Here is a 21826-nt window from a genome sequence, read left to right as displayed (position 1 = left end):
GGCTGTTTGGTAAAAATGGGTCTCTGGAAAAAAAGTTTTTAAAACACTGATTTAGCCCATCAAGTCTACTCCGCCATTCAATAAGATCACAGATGATCAGATTGTGGCCTGTACTCCACATTCCTGCCTATGCCCCAGAACTCTGGACTCCCTTGTTAATCAAAAATCTGTCCAACTCCACCTTGAATATATTCAATGACCCAACCTCCACTGCTGTCAGGGAGAGTTCCAAAGGCTAATGATCTTCAGAAATTCCTCAACTCCCTTAAATAGGAGGTCTTATTTTGGAACCGAGCCAAGTTCTAGATTCTGCCAGGAGCGAAAACATTCTCACAGCATCTATCAAGCACCATCAGAATTTTATGTTTCAATAAGTTCACTTTGCATTCTTTGAAACTTCCAATGAGTTCAGTCCAAACAATTTCTCAAAGCAACACCTTCATCCTAGGAGTCGAGTGAACTTTCTTCCAGTGAACAGCTTCCAATGCAAGTATATCCTTAAACAGATATCAAAACTGTACACTGCACTCAGGTGTGGTCTCACCAATGAAGCTGGTTGTATGGTTGAACATTTGGCTGTAAGCCATTCAGTTCTTTCATCCAAATTGCTAGTACAAGTACAAGCTAGTCGTGGAGGGCTAGTACTGACGCCTGTGGCAATCCACATTTTAGTTTGCCTACCGGAAAATTACAATTATGCCAATTGTTTCATGTGTTGAAATTGGCCGGTACGATGTTGTGGGCATCACAGATCAGGGCAGGGATATAAATACCCAAGGATGTGTCCTATCGAAAGGACAGGCAGATGGGCAAAGGAGACAGGGTTGCATTGTTAGTAAGGAATGAAGTTAAATCGATAGCAAGCAGCGATATCGGATCAGAAGGCATAGAATCTCTGTGGGTAGACTTGAGGAATCGCAAAGGTAAAAAGACCCTGATGGGAGTTATGTACAGGCCCCCTACCAATAGTCGGATGTGGGGCAGAAACTAAAACAAGAGATAGAAAAGCCATGTAAAAAAGGCAATATTACAATAATCATATTCAGTATGCAGGTGGACTGGGAAAATCAGGTTAGTTGGATCCCAAGAAAAGGAATTTGTGGAATGTCTGAGATGGGTTTTTGGAGCAGCTTGTGACAAGAGCCTACTAGGGAACAGGCAATTCTGGATTTGGTAATGTGTAATGAGGCAGACTTGATGAGGGAACGTACGGTGAAAGAACCCTTAGGAAGCAGTGACCACAATATGATAAGAATTTACCCTGCAATTTGAGGGAGAAGCTGCAGTCAGATGTAACGGTATTACAATTAAATAAGGGTAACTACAAAGCCCCGAGGGAGGAGCTGGCCAGAGTGGATTGGAAAAGGAGCCTAGCAGGGAAGACAGTGGAACAGCAATGGCGGTTTTGGGGGGTTATTCAGGAGGCACAACAGAAATTCATCCCAAGGAGGAGGAAACATGCTAAGGGGAGGACAAGGCACCCATGGCTGACGAGGGAAGTCAAGGACAGCATAAAAGCAAAAGAAAAAGCATACAAAGTGGTGAGGATTAGTTGGAAACCAGAGGATTGGGAAGCCTTTAAAAGTGAGCAGAGGACAATTAAAAAAGCAATAAGGAGGGGGGGGGGGGGGGGGGGGGGGGAAGAGATGATGAAATATGAGTGTAAGCTAGCTAGTAATATAAAGATAAGAGAGGCAAAAATAGACATTGGACCACAGGAAAATGTGGCTGGAGAAGTAATAATAGGAAACAAAGAAATGTTACTTAACATCAGTTTTCACAGTGGAAGACACCTGTGGGATGCCAGAGCTCCAGGAGAATGAGGGGGCAGAGTGCAGTGACCATCACGAAGGAGAAGGTTCTGGGGAAACTGAAAGGTCTGCAGGTGGACTGGATGGACTACACCCCACGGTTCTAAAAGAGATAGCCGAGGAGATTGTGGAGGCATTGGTGGTGATCTTTCAGGAATTACTGTAGGCAGGAAGGATCCCAGCGGGCTGGAAAGTGGCTAATGTAACACCGTTTAACAAGGGAGGGAGGCGAGGCGGAAAATTATAGGCCGGTTAGCCTGACTTCAGTCATTCGTAAGATTTGAGAGTCAGTTATTTCTTTTCCTTTCAGTGATAGTTTTAAATTCCTCTTTCCCATTAATTCTCCAAGCTTACCCTTAAAATGGATCATGCACATGGTTGCTTCCCCTTTCCTTTTTATTCAATTACACGATGTGGGGCATCGTTGGCTAGCCCAGCATTTATTGCTCTTTAGAAGATGGCAGCGAGCTGCCTTCTCAAACTGCTGCAGTCTGTGGCGTAGGTATACACATTGCTGTTAGCGAAGAGGTTCCAGAATTTTGACCTAGTGACAGCGAATGAACTGCAATATATATTCTTAAATGAGGATGGTGAGTGACTGGAGAGGGGAAAATCCAGGTTTTGGTGTTCCCAATGTGTCTGCTGATCTTGTCCTATTAGATGGTAGCAGTCGCTGGTTTGGAAGGTGCTGACTGAAGGTGCCTTGGTGAGTTCCTGCATTGCATCTTATAGATGGTACACAATGCTGCTACTCCAGTTCAGTTTCTGGTCAATGACAACCCTTCGGATGTTTTATATATTTGTAAAAGTTTTTACATTTATCATTTGTTTTCTCTCAAATTCCAATTTCTTCCTCTTTTTTTGAAAAAAAGTCATCCTTTGCTGGTTTCTAAATTTTCCCAATCTTCTGGCCTACCAATCTTTACAACATTGTACATGTTTTTTCATTTAGATACCAGCCACAACTTCCTTAGCCACAGATGGTGAATCCTTCTTCAAAAGCTCTTCTTTCTCAATGGAATATATATTTTGATGAGTTATGAAATATCTGCTTAAATGTATCACTGCTTCTCTACCCATCATGCTTTCCTATTCCATTTTAGCAAACTGTCTTTGACACTAGTTTCAGAACCAAATTCCTCACCCTCAAACTGAATTTGAAATTCTGTATTGATCACTCTTACCCATCTGTATAAAATTACAGATGAACAGATTTTAATGTGGATACAGTTTTTATGTACAGAGGAAAAGCATGATTTGATATCTTTCTTATTTATTTTGAAAAGGCCAAATGCATCTTTCCATCACATCTCAAAACAGTATCATATACAATATATTTACAAGTCCTCAATTCAGGTTCGGCAATAGCAGATCCAAAGTAATACAATTTTTTAAAAAAAGTTCTAAATTACAAAACACACAAATCTGTTTTATGTGCTTGAGAATATACATTAGTGAAGATCTTGAATGACACTGAAGTATTTCCAGAATTGATGCAAAAGTAAAAAATTAAAACAATTTAAAAAACTTAAAGGCACTGTTGAACATTTTTGGACTTTTGTTGCATTCTGGTTTCAGTGCCTTTATGTTACAATCAGAACAAGTGTACAGTGGAGATACTAAGTGAAATACTGGTTAAAATGGAAATGTCTGGCACCAATTTCCGAGTTTCATTGGCCATTAATAATTCTGTTTGTAATACATGGTTTCTGTTTTAGGACAGATTTTGGAATGTGGTTCAAACAGTGGCACATAATCTGAAATAAAATACTGCATATTCAAACCTATTTGAATAAAAAACAGTATTATCTCAAGAATTCCAGAATGCAGCTGATGCCCCATCAGATGTTGACAGTGCCAGCAGTAGCTAATTTTACAACAAAAGCTAAATTTTACAACTAAAAAGGTACAACAGTTCTAGGCAATAACATTACCCTTAAACTTTAATGTTATTAACCCTTCGACTGGCTCGGTGCCTGTAATGCATTACAGTGCGGTAATCTGAGGATGCCATAAAGCATCTGTAATTATTACCCCTTCTGGTGTTTACTGTATGCAGCAAAAGCAGAGCTTCAGGGAAGAGACTGCCTCCACTAATAACACAAACAAAACTAGTCATGGTATAAACTTAATTATTTAGTCAGTTTCATATTCTTAAAATGTTCTGCCCCATTGGCATTCCAAGAACTTCAGAATAAGTTGTGTTTAAATACCTTTACTATAGAATGAACCAGTTAAAAGTACTTAATGTCAGCAAACAAATGTGAATAAAATCATTAGATGTACAGTAAGAATGAAAAATTAAAAGGAAGTTATGACTGATATTTGAATTTACAATCTGCATGTTTAATTATTCTGCATACTAAGCACAAGGGCTGATTCCAAAATCATGGTCCAATGTAAATATTGGCATACAGCAGAGAAAGGGCGAACCAATTTATCAGCAATAAAGTAGAGTAAACAGTAGCTTTAGAACATGTACACATGAATGATATAATGCATGACTAATTTCACTACAAGTGATTCGAAGATTCAAATAAAGGTATGACGGTCCTACTCAAAAATGGCATAGCATTTTATGATTTGCAGTATATTTTTGCAGACTAAAGTGTATGTATATGATGCATTTTTGGAACGGTTATTTGAAAACGTTTTATTCTGATGCTTTTCTCTCATAGTTTTCACAAGAGACATGCTCTAGATATATTTTGAACGTGGGTTGAATTTTCATATAGTCTGTAATTTCTCAACAATTATTTATCTGAGCAACAGCAGTGATAGCTCGAAATTAGATACATTTGTGAATCAGCTAATTAGAAACTAATCTGATAGCATAAAAATGGCCATTCTTTTAAAATTGCCCTGGATTGGGGACACAAGTGAAGAAACATGTTGAGCGAGTGTTTACATTGTGGCATTTTCTGAACAGCCGTTCCCATTTTAGAACCTGCCAATTAATTCCTAGCTGCCCCACTTAGTAGCTCATTTACAAAGAAGGCTCTCCTAACTCACCTGGTTGCTGGATCCATATTACTTCTTGCAGTATTTTCACGCCTATTTAAATTGTGTGGCAAAGACTCAATGCAGGTGGTCATATAGCAAGCAGTGATTGATAGTTAGAAATATCACCATTTTGTGAAAATGAGCCATTTAATAGCTCTCCAACAATGGCACTTTAAAATAATTAGGTACGGTTTAAAGTATTTTTAAAATGTATTTCTTGATAATCTCACTCAAAGCAAAATTGCTCAGTCAATGTTTCTAAATTGACTCAAGATACCTGATGATTTCGGAACACGATTAGCATTTGGCTTAAAATTGCTTCAGATAGCATTTACAGGAATATAATATCCAATTTCGAGAACCTAACAAGCAAAAGGGCCCCAGTTACACTATCAGCTTTTATATCCAAATCATTTTATGCATCATCTCTTCTAATTCCTGGTCTAGCTGGGGAAATCACATTTTGTTGTGCAATGCATGATGATAGGGGCACTACAGGAACATAGAGGAAGCTATTCCAAATCAGGGTTATGATTACAGTGCAGTGTCCATTCCAAAGGTCTCCTGGGATGCATAGACCATGTAGAGAAAACCATCTTCATCCTTCTCGCGTTCATAAACCTCAGATATGGGTGTAGAAACACTAACCATGCTGTGCCCATTCACCAACAGGAAAAACGCCTGATTTGAATTTAGCTGCAGACGCCTCCTACAAAGCACAAGCCAAAAAGATTTCAGAAATTAATTTATTCATTAGTAATTTCTCCTCCTTCAAACATATAATAATCTGATATTAGCACTTGCCCAACAGCAAAATTATCCTTTAACTAAATCTTATAAATGCCATGAGTCAGTCTGGATAATGAAGAGATTTCCTTACAGTAAATACCAAAAGTAACTTCAAATTCTAAAAGCAGACGGGAAGACAGTGTCTGGCATTGTACTAAACCATACAAGTCAGTTTTGTGGGAAGTTAGTGGATTTCATTAGTTTGGGCTGTTGTATGGACAATTGAAGCTAAGAACCTATTTGGTTACAATACCTTCTATGATAAATAACCCATTTAAATTCAACTCCAACAATGCTATTCGGGTGGCGGTCATGCAGCGAGAGGTCGCTTATTTGGCAGCTCCTGCTCGCGGTGGACTTTAGGGACATTTTTCCCCGACGTAGGGGGGATTTGGGTGGTAAAATTGGAGGTGGGTGAAGAAGAGAAGAATTCCCCACCAGTTTATGGAGTCGTGGGCCAGAAGTGGTCTGCAAAGAGATTGCTCGACAAAGGGAGTGCAGTCAGCGGCACAGGAAAGCAATGCGGAGGCTCAGGGACTGGGATTGCCGGCCCAGTGGTCAACGGAGCAGATGGTGAACTTCCTCCAGGAGAGCTTTGCCAAGCAAAGGCAAGAGTACCTGGACCCGATTAAGACGTGGATTGACTGGGTGGAGCAAAGATTGGAAGCCCAGGGACAGGCGATCAAGAAGGTGGAAGAGGCAATGGCTGAGTAAGAGGACCAGCTAACCATGATGGAGGCGGAGATGGGGCTGATGAGGGACCACCAGAAAAGGCTGCAAGAGAAGGTGGAGGATTTGGAGAACATGTTACGCAGACAGAACCTGAGGATCGTGGGTCTCCTGGACGGTATTGAGGGATCGGACGCAGGGGCATACGTGGTGCGCATGCTCGAGAAGCTGAAAAAATGAAATGAAAAGCGCTCGTCATAAGTAGGCTTCAAATGAAGTTACTGTGAAAAGCCCCTCGTCGCCACATTCCGGCGCCTGTTCGGGGAGGCTGGTACGGGAAGCTGATGGAGAAGGTGCACTTACTCAGCCCTTGGAGGTGGACAGGGCGCACAGGGCGCTTGCGAGGAAGCCGCGAATGAATGAGCCACCGAGGGCGATGGTGGTGCGATTGCCCCCAAACCAGGCTGATCACATGGAACATGAGAGGGTTGAATGGGCGGTCAAGAGGGCTCGTGTGTTCGCGCATCTGAAGAGGCTGAAAGCGGACGTGGCAATGTTACAAGAGACACACCTGAGGGTTGTGGATCAGACTAGGCTGAGGAAGGGTTGGGTAGGGCAGGTATTTCATTCGGGGCTAGATTCTAAAACTGGGGGGGATTGCGATTTTGATTAATAAGCGGGTTTCATTTGAGGTAGGGAGCATAGTGGCGGATTCGGGGGGGGGGGGGGGGGGGGGGGTAGGTATGTTACGGTATATGGGAAGTTGGAGGGGATGCCGGAGGTCTTAGTAAATATTTACCCACCAAACTGGGATGACGCGTAGTTTATGAGGCAGGGGTTGGGATAGATCCCGGACCTGGACTCACATAGATTGCATGGGAGTGGACTTTAATACAGTCACTGAACCAAGGTTAGATCACTCGAGTTCAAGGACAGGGAGGGTGCCAGCCGCGTCGAAGGAGCTAAAAAGGTTAATGGAGTAGATGGGGAGGGAGGTATTTTCTTCCAGACTCACAGAGTACTCCCAAATTGATTTTTGTGTTGCTGTGCGGACGGATGGGAGAGGCCATCCAGAATTATTTGGAGATAAATGATATGGGGGAAGTTTCGGCAGCAATGCTGCGGGAAGCGCTGAAATCGGTGGTTGGGGGGAGCTAATTTCGATACGGACTCGTAGGGAGAAAGTGGAACGGGCAGAGATGGATAGGTTGGTTAGGGAGATATTCCAGGTGGATAGAAGGTATTCTGAAGCCCCGGAGGCAGGGTTGTTGAAGGAGCGGTTATCTATAGGGAAGGCAGTGGGGCAGTTGAGGAAGGCGAGAGAGGCGATATAAAAGAGTATGGTGAGAAGGCCAGTAGGATGCTAACACACCAGCCAAGGAAAATGGAGGCGGCCAGGGACATAGGAAGAATGAAGGGCAGAGGAGGAAACATGGTACTGGACCCAGCGGGGTGAATGGGGTGTTTAAGGAGTTTTACAGTCGGTTGTATGAGACAGGTGGAGAGAATGAAGCAGTTCGTGGAAAGGTTGACGTTTCCGAAGGTCGAGGAAGGGTTGGTGGAGGGGCTGGGAGCCCCGATCAGGACTAAAGAAACACTAGAGGGATTGGAGGCCATGCAGTCGGGCAAGGCCCCGGGACTGGATGGCTACCCAGTGGAATTTTACAAGAGGTTTTCTGGGATGCTGGGCCCACTACTGGTGAGGGCATTTAATGAGGCAAGGGAGCGGGGTGTCCTTCCCCCAACAATCTCACAGGTCTCGATTTCATTGACCCTGAAGCGGGAGAAGGACCCAGAGCAATGTGGGTCATACAGACCAATCTCCCTGTTAAATGTTGATTGCCAAATTGCTGGCCAAAATCCTGACCTCAAGGATAGAGGACTGTGCTCGGAGGGTGATAGGGGAAGACCAGACAGGGTTTTGTTAAGGTAGGCAGTTAACAGCCAATGTTAGAAGGCTCCAGAATGTGATCGTGATGCCCTCCAAGGAGGGGGGGGGGGGGGGGCGGAGGTGGCGGTCGCTATGGACGCAGAAAAGGCCTTCGACCGGGTGGAATGGAATTATTTGTGGGAGGTCCTGAGACAGTTCGGGTTTGGGCAGGGCTTCAATGACTGGGTTCGGTTGCTGTACCAGGCACCGATGGAGAGTGCGGGACGAACAGGATGAGCTCGGACTATTTTATATTGCACTGGGGAACGAGGCAAGGATGTCCCCTCTCCCCACTGTTGTTTGCCTTGGCTATAGAGTCATTGGCAATAGCGCTGAGAACATCAAAGGACTGGAAGGAGCTAATCCGACAGGGGGTGGAACACGGTCTCACTATATGCAGACGACCTACTCCTATATATTTCCGACTCGTTAGGGAGAATGTGGAGATTATGCGGATATTGGGGGAATTTGGCTGGTTCTCGGGGTACAAATTGAATACGAGTAAAAGTGAGGTTTGTGTGATCCAAGCGAGGGGACAGGAGAGGAGGCTGGAGAAGGTGCCGTTTAAGGTGGTGGGAGGTAGTTTTCTTTACCTGGGTATTCGGGTAGCAAGGAGATAGGAGCAGCTACACAAATTAAATCTGGGCCGATTAGTGGAACAAATTAAGGAGGACTTCCGGAGGTGGGACATTGTCCCGTTGTCACTGGTGAGAAGGGTACAGACAGTAAAGATGACGGTTCTCCCAAGATTTGTGTTTGTTTTTCAGTAAGCCTATTTTTATTCCAAAGGCCATTTTTAAGCGGGTGAACAGGGTGATATCTGGGTTTGTATGGGCGGGTAAAACCCCGTGAGTAAAGAAAGTGTTGCTAGAGCGGAGCAGAGGGGAGGGATGGATGGCACTGCCGAACTTTAGGAACTACTACTGGGCGGCAAATATAGCCATGGTGGCTATATATTAGGAAGTGGGTAGTTGGGGAGGATTCGGTGTGGGGGCAAGTGGAGGCGACATCATGTAAGGGTACAAGTATGGGGGCATTGGTAACGGCACCTCTGCCGTTCTCACCGGCCCGGTACTCCACCAGCCCAGTGGTAGTGGCGGTCCTGAGAGTCTGGGGGCAATGGCGGAAGCATATGGGAGTAGAGGGAGCATCGTTGTGGGCTGCAATCTGTGGTAAACTCTGGCCTCTAATGTACTCTGGCTTCAAATGGCTCCATCATTGCCCAGAATGCAAGCTCTGGAACTCCCTCCCTAAATCCTTTTCTCCTCTTTGACAAAGCTGTTCTAATACCTGCTTGAGGTTCAAATTTTGTTTGATAATACTCTTGTGAAACGTTTTGCTACTTTAAAGGCGAACCAATGTGTTCATAAACAAGGTGGTTGTGTGGGCAAGCTGCAGGATGCTTACTATAGATATCTGATCAGCAGCTGCATTTAGCTCGGAAAATTTCAGTCAGACCTTTTCATATATTTGGGTCTTCCCAAGCCTGAACTGTTGCCAACTTGTGCCAGATTTCTCTGTAATTTTGATGTGCACCTATGTGAATATATGAAGCAAAAATATACTTTTGAGTCTTCAGTAACTTCTAGCATGACGATGGGTTGTTTCAGCACAAAGTTTGCTGATCAAAAACACTGATGAATCAATTTATTTTAGTTTTATTCAAATCCAATATTCTTTGGATCAATGTGATGGCTGACAGAAAAATATCAAGAATGTGCAATGCCCAAGGTGAGTGCCATTTTCAGTTACTCTGAAGAGCAAAAGCTTAATTACCTCCTTTTGTACTTTTATATTAAAATAATTCTATCACCCTTACAAGGAACTATGGAACAAAATTTTAGATTAAATCTTGGGGAGTATTTTAACAAAGTCCATGCAGCATAGCAGCTCACAGACCCAGGTAATGCGATTCCAAATGTCAGTTATGAAGAAGCGTTATCGCAACTTGGAAGCCATGAGCATGAGCTCAAATTAGCACGGTCCAAATCATCAAATTTTATTGATTAAAAATTGTCAGCATTGTACATAAAAATCACAGAACAGAATATTCCAACATCTTTGGTAGATTCAATTCATTTCTTAAATGCAAATTAAAACTAGAATTTTACCGTATGATTTTGATCAGCTCACTCATGTTTACATGGTCGGGGACAAGAAATTTGGTCTTGTCCAAAACAGGCAATTGTTTTTCTCCCTTGTACCTTTCAATTATGACCTGAAAAATGGAAAGCAAAGCATAAAACAGTTCATTAGTCGTCTGCCTGGGCTCAGTGGCAAGACTCTTGCCTCCAAGCTAGAATATCAAGAATGCAAGCCCCCCACTTTAGAGATTAAAAACAGAAATACTCAACAGGTTTGGCAGCACCTGGAGAGAGAAAGGGTTAATGCTTCAGGCCGATGACCTTTCATCCTGATAGATGTAATAGTGAAAGGGGAAGACTGGTTAATAAGAACACAAGGGAAGATCTGTAATAGGATGGAATGCAAGAAATATTAAATGACCAGTCATGGGCAGCTGCCATATGAAAGCAAAAAAATAGAAAAGTAAACCCAAAACAAACAAAGAAAATGGAAACAAAATGGGGGCAGACTGTGATAGAGAATTGCTGAACTTGGCAGGGAGAGGGGCTTGCATTAATGATATTTAAGATTGGAGGCAAGAGTATTACCACTGAACCCGGAAGGATGTACAGCGCCTCAAGCCTACCGTCAGGTCGAAGCACAAAATCTAGGTTAACACACTAACTTGGCAAAAAATGCAGCACCGGTCATACTTCCAGTCAGTGGATCAGACATGATGCCTAATCTGCCTTCTCAGAAGCATGTTACATGTTCCAGTGCACTATTCGAAGGAAAGGAGAGTTTTCCTGCCAAAAATTAATTTTGCAACCAAAACAATAAAAAACTACTGTGCAGTGTAACAAACAGGCGGCAAACAGCTGAGAGAAACTAGAGCAACATTGGTGACTAAAACTCATTAGAGGAAAGGTAGGGGTTTGAAATAAATTGTAGAGTCAAGAAACTGAGGGTTATATGAATAATCCTCAGGAATTGGGAAGTTTTACAGAGGAGTGTATGGCCTGGGAGTAGAGGGGTCACTGAGATGGCGACTTTGAAGGGGTGGCCATATAATACATTAACACTGCAATGAAGTTACTGTGAAAAGCGCCTAGTCGCCACATTCGGCGCCTGCTCTGGTATGAATATGGGTAGAAGACCTGAAATCAACAATTGGTCAGTGCTGAAGTTGAAGAATATGGGTAGGTGAAACTTGGGATGGAGTGCATCTAGATAGTGTGACGATTGGAGGATTTTAGGACTATTAGCTACTAAATATTGAGTTAAAAGCCTGGGGCTAGTGTGTTTGACTGCAGTTGTCATGCTTTCCAAAAAAAAGAGTATTCTGGTTGCAAGTCCTGTGTGTTTTTAAACAGCCAGATGATGAAACTGATGAAGAAATGTGCTCATCAGTCAGGGCTAATGCATGGTTGTTTGACTGGGCGGGGGGTGGGGGTCCTGTGTAGTTAATGTGCTTTTGCAGCCTGCAGAGATTAAGTGTTTTCCAGCTTGGGGAGATGTGTTTTCCAGCTGAGTGGAGTGCAGAAAGTCAGAGACACATTTGAAAGCGCTAGAGAGAGTTTGGAGAAGTCGAGAGAGAGAGAGGAGCAGAGTTCTGACCTGCCTGACTCAGTGTCCACAATTCTTTCCAAGTGGGATAGTTTTTTTAAAAAAAAAGTGTAATAATATTTAAAAACAGAGCAGTCTTGTCTGAAGTCAAGGAAGAGGCAGAAAAGCAGCTATTTGAAGACATTCAGCCAAAGTCTGAAGGGGGTTCCAACCAGAGCCAAATCTGTTATATAAAGCAAGTATTATTTTATGTCCTGCTAATTTTAAACTGGATTAAGAGTTGTAGATTTATTTTCTTGTTGTTTAATAGGAAATTGTACAGTTGGGTTAAGGGGTAAATGTTAGCTGTTCTTTTCAGGTGTGAACTTAAAAGTTTATATTGCATCCATAATGAAGTTTTGTTTTAGAAATACAAAAGCCCTATTTTTTCATACAATTACTCCTGGAGTGAAACAATTACTCCTGGAGTGAATCATTCTTTTTTTTTCAAATAATTAAATTTAAGAGTACCCAATTTTTTATTTTTCCAAGGGGCAATTTAGCATGGCCAATCCACCTAACCTGCACATCTTTGGGTTGTGGGGGTGAAACCCACGGAGACAAAGGGAGAATGTGCAAACTTCACACAGAGTGACCCGGGGCCGGGATCGAATCCGGGTCCTCAGCACCGTAGGCAGCAGTGATAACCACTGCGCCACCGTGCCACCCCAGGAGTGAATCATTCTTAAAATAAACTAAAATACTGGGGTTTCAGTCCAGTATCCTAACCACAGTTGGGGTTTGGTCTGGGATTGTAATAATAGCAAGGTGCACAATAAGACCTTGGAGGGCAAGGGCGTGACCACAGGTAAACGAAATGAAATCTAGTGAAGAGCATGGAGTGTGATCTGCTGGAAGAGTCTGAAAGGCTGTGCTTGATGGAGCGGGCAGGATGAGGAGCTTAGTAGATTGGTGTTCCTGCTCGCAAGGAATCAGATGAAGTATGGACAAGCCATACATGTAGCCAAGGGGGAATTCAAGCTTGTGGTGGCAGAACAAAACAACAGAGATGATTGGGGGACAAAGCATGTGATAGGTATTATCAGTTATACAATAAATTACAATTTGTCCTATGTTGGTGATTTGAAAAGTACAAGCTAGCACTAAAAAGGCTTGTTGACAATGCTCATATGGCTTTCAATGTATTAACAAGGTCGCCATGAATCCTATTTGAGTTAAGACAAAGGAAAAAGACAATGAAACCTGTAAATTAGGAACACCCAAGGGGTTTGCATCCTGTCCTTTATTTGCACACGACCATATTTTCAAAATTATTATATACACAGTAAACTGGATGAGCTAAATAGTTCAGGACTGGCTGTCCTGTCTTGCAGTGTTCCCCCCCCCCCCCTGCAATCCATCTCCAACCTCGCCTGTGATTGTGAAAACCCCTCCCACCATGCGCTGCAGCTGGAGGTCATTCTAAACATTACTAGATTTACCATATAAATGACAAGCACCCAAAGCAAAACTATAATATCTTTAACACAATGAAACCTGCCAAGGTGCTTTACAGACAGTAGCAGTATAAAAAAAGGTGTCACATATTAGGGCAAATATCCAAACGTTTGGTCAGAAGCAAGTTCTAAGTCAATTAAAGGAGACAAGCGACGTAGAGGGGTATTAAGAGATATTTCAGAGCTTAGGGCCTAGGCAATTGAAGGCATCACCACCAATAGCGCAGTAATTATGATTGGCAAGAATTAGAGGAGCACAAATATCTAAGGAGGGTTGAGGAGTTGGACGAGGTTACTGAGACAGGAAGTGGTAAACCCAAGGGATTGGAAAACAAGGATGAGAATTTTAAAATCGAGACACTGTTTGACTGGGAGACAATGTAGGTCAGCGAATTGCACGAGCTACAGATTATGACCTCAAGTTTACAAAGGTAGAATGAGGAAGACCAATATTGGAATACTCAAGTCTAGAGGTAAAGGATGAAGGTTTCTGCAGATGAGCCAAAATGGCATGAATAGGAGATCAAAGGCTCAACTCAGGATCAAATGTGACACCAAGGTGGGAACAAACTGAAATAATCTCAGTCTGTAGCCAAGGAGAGGGTTGGAGTCAGTGTCAAAGAATGGAGAATGGAGCAGGGATGGAAAACAATTGCTTCAGTCTCGTCAGTGTGCAAGCAAAAAACTAAGCATAGCTGAGAGTCTTGATTTGTGGTTTTGTGCCAGCAACAGTGGACCAGGCAAGAGCAGGTGGGGCCGGGGTGGCAGCAGGGACAAGCAAGCATTTTCTTCATTCCTTCTTTTCCCTTCTGCCAGCCCCCCTTCCCGATTCATGGCTTTCTCCACCTTACAGTAGGGTAATTGAGATCTCTTTACCCAGAATGCACACTGACAGAGAAACCCCTCTGTCCTTGTGGTATTGTCATGCAAGTTTTATTTTAATCCTGAAGATAAAGTGGCTACTCGGTCACTGAGCATGCTGGGCAAAGAACATACCTGCAGGTCCAGGTGTTTTTATTTATAAATTGACTTAATGCATTGTAGGTTGCTGACTGTTCGTATTTTGAGGGCGCAAGTTTAAATGTGCAGTTGTTGTCAATGATATTACAAGTTACACAGGACTGTTGGGACGTGTCCATGATCCATTTATGTATTCAGCACAACTCAGGTGGAGAAAGCCATTGGGGGGGGGGGGGGGGGGGGGGGGGATGTCAGAAGGGAAAAGAAGGAATGGAGAAAATGTCTTTGGTCAATTTGACCAAGCATGTTATACCACAAAGAGCAAATAAATGTGCTACATTAAACAAATGTTTAATTGCCATTTCCAGTACACTATTTTATAACAAAAGCCATCTTAGTTTCAAATTCCCCCAAGAATACTCACAGGGATTTTGTTGGGATGCTGCTCACGAATAATTTGTACATCTTCCACTCTCTGGTCTGTAAAGTAGCAGAATGATTATTTTAGAAAACCAAACTACAGAAACAGTGAACTAAGATTGTATTAATAAAGAAAGTCATGTTACGCTGATCCCCTGATGTTCTTTGGTTTAGAATTGCTTGGCGATCTACAAGAGACCCAAGCAACTCTCCTCTATTCATGTGGCCATGAATTACCAATCTTTTAGCAAACCTAGAGGTTCCAAAAAAAGTTACACTCCCTATAACATACAATAAACACAACAGCTAAAACAAGATCCTCAATACATGAAACAAATACCCCCATATTTAGACCTACCATAACAAATCAACCCCATTAGAGATTCCAATATATCCAAAAACAATCAAGAGCCATATAAAACGCAAGCCCCCAATTCACCTAAAGAGGCTCAAACACACAAGATACGTACAACAAGCAAGTCTCCCTCAGCATACACAAAGACCAGGTCCCCCAAATTGAACATGGACACGATGGACTGAATAGCCTCCTTCAGTGCTGCAAATCTATGTTCCTAAACCTCCATGCTCAAAACTTAAAAGTTCTAGCTCTTAGACCAGAAAAAGTCCAAATCAGGAAGCACCATTTCATTAATATTTTTGTTAATAAAGTCAAAATAACATTTTGAAAAGTACAAATGACACCCATTCACTTTCAAATAAACATCAAAAACACAGATCCGCAAATCAGTATTGAACACAGTGCCACATCAGAGTAAAACTTGGGCTTCGGATCTTCTCAATGTGAAAATAACAAAAAGCGATTATTCTGTGGCAAGTGACTCACCTTTTGACTTCACAAAGTCTCTCCACCACTTAACATGCCATGGCTTAGTTCACTATATTATTTAAATAATGTTATTTATCAGTTATTGTACTATTTTTATGTTGATTTGTAAAATGGAAAAATTGTGTTTGAAAACTTTAACAAAATATATATATTTTTTTAAAAACATGCCATGGCTTATCAGGAGCATGATGGAATGACTTGCGGTGACGGGGATGTGCTGAGTGGACGCACAAAAGTTGACTCTCCTCCTGGAAAATAGCACTTTTAACCCCAAATAGCCCACTAAACCCATAACCACCCCCCTTCCCCCACAACAAAATAAACATGCCAAGCAACAACAACCCGAGGAGCCAGAGACGGCAGATGAAGTAAAAACTTGGAAAGGTTGAGGCGATGGCAAACACACGGGGTGACGAGGTCGGTCATATCTGAACGGGATGGACCGCCAAAACATGCCGGGCTACCTACCGATGAACGAGTGGTGGGAATTCCCAACGCAGGAACTTAGCTCAAGGATGCCATCAAACTTGAAATAATGGCGATGGTGAAAGTGACAGTAGCAGAGGCGCTGGTCATCCTGCAAGCAGTGCTGGAAAAGATGGGAGCGACGTCTAGAGATGCAGGAGGCAATGATCAGAGAGCTGGAAAAGGCCACAACCGACCAGATCGCCTCAATGGAGACAGATGTGTTGCTCGGTTTATGAATATGGCGGTCAATATGGTCACCTTCCTTAATCCTAATTATGTTTGGTTTAGAGTCGCCAGGTATCTCCCAATACCGCCACAAGGTCCAAACCCGAATACTGATCAAAGAGCCAATACACCAGTTAGTTAGTTCAAAGTCAATACTATTTATTTACACACACAATAATATCTACATATGCACAAAGTACCACAAACTAAGCTATCTCTAATGCTAATGCCTATACTTAGCTTCGGGTGCCTCTCAGAGGAACAATGGCCGTTGTTCGGATCGGAGGTTGTTGGGTTCGAAGTGGTACAGGGGAACAGCCACGGTCATCCGTCTGGTAGCGAGCGTGGACCTTGGACTTACGTGCTTGTGGTGCAGCTGGTGGATTGGTCTCTCCGCTTTGAGAGTCAAATCCAAGAGCGATTCTCTCGTGGGGGTTCCTTCTTATACCCGGAGGGGCTTCGTGCACTTTTATGCGGGCCTTAAACTTGGCCCCAATTAATTGGCCACTTCTCGATCACTGGTATTGATCTTGACCAATAAAGGGGTGGGTGCCCTGATGGCTGGGCGTGTCTTTGGTGGCCATTGGCCTTGCTTTGTTTGGGCTTTCAGTTGGGGAACTGGCGCCGGGATGTCTGAAACGGTGTCGGTTACTTGAGTGTCTTTCCTTTGTTCCCAGAGATGGGCCATCAATATGTTAATTGACCTATAGTTTCAATGGGAGCTGTCTCTCCAATATGCATACAGGCTCTGTGCCGGCTTGTTTTCCTAACATTGTCCACAGTTCCCTACATTCTTTGCGAGCGTCTATTTTGTATTCTGGAAGTGGCCATCCCAGATGGCTACACTCCCTCCTTGTGATCCTCAACACGAAGCGTGAAGGATCGTATTACTGCATCTTCTTTGTTCTCCTCCTAAGTCGAGCACCCATAAGGACAGGCTCTATGCTACTCTGTCCTATGAATTGGAACTTTTATCTAAATTACTTTATGTACGCATATCATTATAAAATTCAACGGGGCGCTACGACATTCATGCATTACAAAATAAAAACACGGGCACCTCTAAGTATCCTTATCTAAGCTATCCTTAATCAATGAAAAGCATGTACAACATTTTAAACTGTACAGTAGCAACAACACACGTTTCTGTGGCTTGGCAGTCAAGCAGAGTTTTACATTTTTATTAGAGCAAATAAATAAACAAAAAACGGTTGATGCACTTTAATTCACCTAAAGAGAGGGGAGTTTGTGGAAGTCGGAAAATAGAGGATCTGAATGTGTATACCGGAGTGCGGGAGGCTTTCCTCCGCCATTTCCGAAGTCTTGGTGTCTGAACGACACTGCAGAGTATTGCAATTACTAATAGTGCTTCTACAACATAGGACAGGGAATACCAAGTAATGAACTTGTCACACCAGGTTGGTGTATCGGTTGCTATCTTTGGGTACAGTGTATGGCAGGGATGGGAAACATTTACGGCCTGTGTGGTAGGGGTCAGGGGGATCGCGACCACACGCAACTGTAGGGATCCCGCGAAGATCCAAATGTAGACCATGTTTGCCTTCATGGTCTTTTCTTTTTTCCGTAATCTTCCTGAGGCTTCTGTGGTTCTGGATTTCTGTGGACACAATACCTGTTATTATCTCATTTAAGATACCGTATGTCTGTCTGTCTGTCCTTTTATTACCAATTACCCATTATAATTGGTCACCATCTGTGACTCCCTCCTTTTTTTAAACCAAATATTTGGGACCAGACATCCAAGAAGAAAATACTGACAGTGCGAGCAGTCTCGTAGCCTGTGTGGGCGATGCGGTGAATGTACTATCCCAGTGTTTGAGGATGTAAATAGCATATGGAAAGCAACCCAAGAGTCGCCTTAAAACAAACACAAGAGTTTTGAACTAAAAGTTCCAAATGGGGCGAGTATGGGCCACGGCGGGCAAGAATGGGTGGAATCCCCGGGTAGGACGGTGACCAGTGCCTTGTGCACTACCCGAGCATAGCTAACCAGACGGGGGTCCTCAGGCAGGGCGGGGACCAGTGCCGTTACTCCACTGCCTGAGCGACCAGACAAGAACGGTAAGAATTTGTGATCGTCGTGCTTTTTCGGCTACCTTCAAATCAGAAGAATAGTTATGATCGGTTGTCTGCCAAACTAGTTCCTTTAACTGCCAGTGGGCATTAAAAGAGTGGTGGCGTGGGGCCATGAAAACTTTAAGTGGATCAACAACATTCACAGTAACAAACATTTAACGTAACACAAACATTACAAAACTCATTGCTCTATAGCAAACAGAGTCGCAAAGGGGTTTGTTTGGTGGGAGTCAGACATTAAGTCATCATCTTCTCCCGGTTGCCATACTCGTGACTGGAGTAGCTGTGCCAAAGCTGCTTGGGGCAAATTGGGGTCCATCTCATCATTCCGGATGAGTCTGAACGAATTATCTCTGTGCCAGTGTTTCGTGTCGAGGTTGGGGCTGCTAGGGGGCAATCCATAATAGTCGGGCGGTGGGTCTGGATCAGGGGCTTTAATGTACTTGATCTCAAAGGGGTCGCTGGAATCGTATTCGGAGTCGCTGGGAGTGGGGCCTGGTGCAGAGGTGTAATCATGGCGTGGTGTGCTGGGGCTGTCGCTATCGCTGCTGGTTGGAGGAAGGGAGAGGAGGAGTCGGCCTCTGGGGGTGGAGTCAAAGTAGTGTCTGAGGATGGGCTGGACAGGTTGGGGGAGGGTAGGAATAGGTCGTTCGTGGGCGGGGCGTGTTCATCTGCTCCTGCAAGCGAGATGTGGTGTGAATGATTGTTCTGCGAGCCATAAGCCTTAAGCTGGTTTATGTGGAACCACGCAGACTTGCCATTAGGATAGGTGATTTTGTATACAGAAGGGCTGACTTCATCCGAGATGGAGTACGGTCCTGCAAATTTGGGACCAGACATCCAAGAAGAAAATACTGACAGTGCGAGCAATCTTGTAGCCTGTGTGGACGATGCGGTGAATGTACCATCCCAGGGATAGCATGACTTGCTGCCCTACTACAAATTCTGTGGTGTGTACGGTCTCATCAAAGCAAACTTTGCTTTGCTTCTGGAGTGTCCCAAGTCTAACAGCTGCTGCAAGCTGGGCTGCTTTTACATTCTCTAAAATCCGCTGAACTGCTTTCTCATGGCTGAGGGTGGTGATTGTGGGGCTGGCCAAATCAAGTCCTAACAAACATTCTGTCTCTTTCATGGGTCATCTGGTCATGAGGGTGTGGGGGGTGTATCCTGTCGAAGTGGATACCGTGTTTCTTATGAACATCAGTGCAAAGGGGAGAACTGTGCCCCAGGTGCTATTGTGTAGTTGCACTATTTTTCTGAGGGTTGCTTTTAAAGTCCTATTCATTCTTTCTACTATGCCGCTTGACTGGGGGTGGTCTGCAAGGTGGAATTTTTGTTTGATTCTGAAAATTGTAAGGACGTTTTTCATCACTCGTCCTGTACAATGGGAGCCTTGGTCGGACTCGCTGCTGCGTGGAAGTCCCTAGCTTGTAAAGATGTGCTGAGTGAGGATCTTGGCTGTCGCTTTAGCAGTGTTCATTCTGGATGGAAAAGCTTCCACCCATTTTGTGAAGGTGTCGATGACCACCAACACATACTTGAAACCATTCCTGCAGGGGGGGTAGGGGTCCTATATAATCAATTTGCAAGTTCGTCCAGAGGCCATTAACGGGGCGGGTGTGGCTAAGCTTATCTTTCCTTCCGTATCTGTCCGGATTGTTTTGGGCACAGATTAAACAGTTCTCAATGTAGTGCGTTACATTTGCGTTTAAATTGGGCCACCAGCAGAGAGGTCGGAGGTGGGCTAGGGTAGCTTCTATGCCTTGATGTCCATGGTTGTCATGGAATTGGCAAATAATCGGATTCCTGTCCTGGCTGGGGACTACATAAATTTCTTCTTTTAAAATCACACCGACATGTGTTGTCAACGCAGTCGTGTATTTATCATAGGAGGCTGGGAAGTCGCTTTTTAAAACTTCCCTGAGCTTCTCATCTTTTTGGGCCTGTGCTAAATCCTAAATGTTGGTCTGCGAGACCTGAACCGCGCATACAGAGGCGCTCTCGGGGTGGGGGCTTCTAATGTGATCGTGTCTGGAACCTGCCTTTGCTAGGGCGTCTGCCTTAACGTTACCGGGGGGGGACCTGCCTTTGCTAGGGCGTGGCTGGGGTCGGGACCGAGTCGGGGTGCTGTACAATATACATGCTACGGCTGCTAGTTCTGCTGCCCGTGAGCCTAAATGTCCTGGCAATTTTAACGATATTTCTTCTAGCGCGCGTCCTCTACACAAATACCACAACCGGTAATCCTTTTTCCGTTTAAAATTGTGGAGGAGACATCCACATAAATCCTAAGGGGTGCGCCTATGTCTGTGGGCTGGGGTGTCGTTCCTGGTTTAGGGGGAGCTGACTTTGGAACAAAGGGGCCTCTGTTGTGTTTTGTGGTTATTATTTTACAATCATGTGGGGTGCCTGCATAGTGTAAATTATCGGCGAGGAAAGTGTGGGTTTTTGTCCTCGTCACTGTAATGTCCCGTCCCTGTAAGAGGAGGGTCCATCGGGCTGCGTGAATTTGGCTGACTGTGCCGTCCTTAAATCTACCATCAAGTGGACCTCCGAGTGCAGCTATGCTGAGCTAACTCGCACGTTCGGCAGCTCCCGGCAGAAACTGACTTTTGGGCTCTTTTGAGGGGCCCCAACGGCAATTGTTCAACGGTTCCCAGTGTGGGAAGGTGACAGTGCGGCTCCCCCGGCACTGTATGGATTGTACCAGGAGTGGAGCAGTCAAAAAAGTGATTTTAGTGCAGCGAATAGTGTGAGGGAGGAGAAGCAAGATGGCGGCGGGTGGAAACCAAGCAGCGTGGGCGCTATGGTCGCAGGAGCACCTCAAATGCTGCTTTGCGGAGCTGAAGGCAGAACTGCTAGAGCCGATGAAGGCATCGATCGACAAGCTGGTGGAGATCCAGAAGGCCTAAGGGGCGGCGATCCGGGAGGTGCGGCAAAAAGCCTCGGAGAACGAGGATGAGATCTTGGGCCTGGCGGTGAAGGTGGAGGCGCACGAGGCGCTGCACAAGTGGCAAGAAAAGTTTGAAGACGTGGAGAATCGGTCGAGGAGGAAGAATCTCCGGATTCTGGGTCTCCCAGAGTGGAGGGGTCTGATGCCGGGCGTATGTGGTCACGATGCTCGACACGCTGATGGGTGCGGGAGCTTTCCCGAGGTGCCTGGAACTGGAAGGGGCTCATCGAGTCCTGGCGAGGAGACCCAAGGCCAACGAGCCGCGAAGGGCGGTAATGGTGCGGTTCCTCCGCTTTGTGGACAGGGAGTATGTCCGGAGATGGGCCAAAAAAGAACGGAGCAGCAGGTGGGAGAATACAGAGATCCAAATATACCAGGACTGGAGCACGGAGGTGACCAAGAAGAGGGCCGGCTTCAACCGGGCTAAGGCGGTTCTACATCGGAAGGGGGTGAAGTTCGGGGTGCTGCAGCCAGCGTGATTGTGGGTTACATTTCAGGATCGGCACCACTACTTTGAGACACCAGAGG

The 21826-nt window shown here is 44.4% G+C and overlaps 1 protein-coding gene across 1 annotated transcript in view; it reads right to left on the bottom strand.

The window, feature by feature from the left end:
• Positions 1-3067: 3067 nt before the first annotated feature.
• map1lc3b (microtubule-associated protein 1 light chain 3 beta) overlaps positions 3068-21826 on the bottom strand; it is a 36402-nt gene continuing 17643 nt past the window's right edge. Inside the window, exons 2-4 of the mRNA XM_072518065.1 lie at positions 14713-14768; positions 10314-10420; positions 3068-5523 (exon numbers count right to left, since the gene is read on the bottom strand). Coding sequence (XP_072374166.1) covers positions 5349-5523; positions 10314-10420; positions 14713-14768 — 338 coding nt within the window. The 3' untranslated portion in view covers positions 3068-5348. The remainder of the gene's footprint in view (positions 5524-10313; positions 10421-14712; positions 14769-21826) is intronic.

Source organism: Scyliorhinus torazame, chromosome 10 (genome assembly GCF_047496885.1).
Source record: "Scyliorhinus torazame isolate Kashiwa2021f chromosome 10, sScyTor2.1, whole genome shotgun sequence".
Lineage (NCBI taxonomy): Eukaryota > Metazoa > Chordata > Chondrichthyes > Carcharhiniformes > Scyliorhinidae > Scyliorhinus > Scyliorhinus torazame.
The sequence above is the reverse complement of the archived record's forward strand: the minus strand, read 5'-3'. Positions and strand labels throughout refer to the sequence as shown.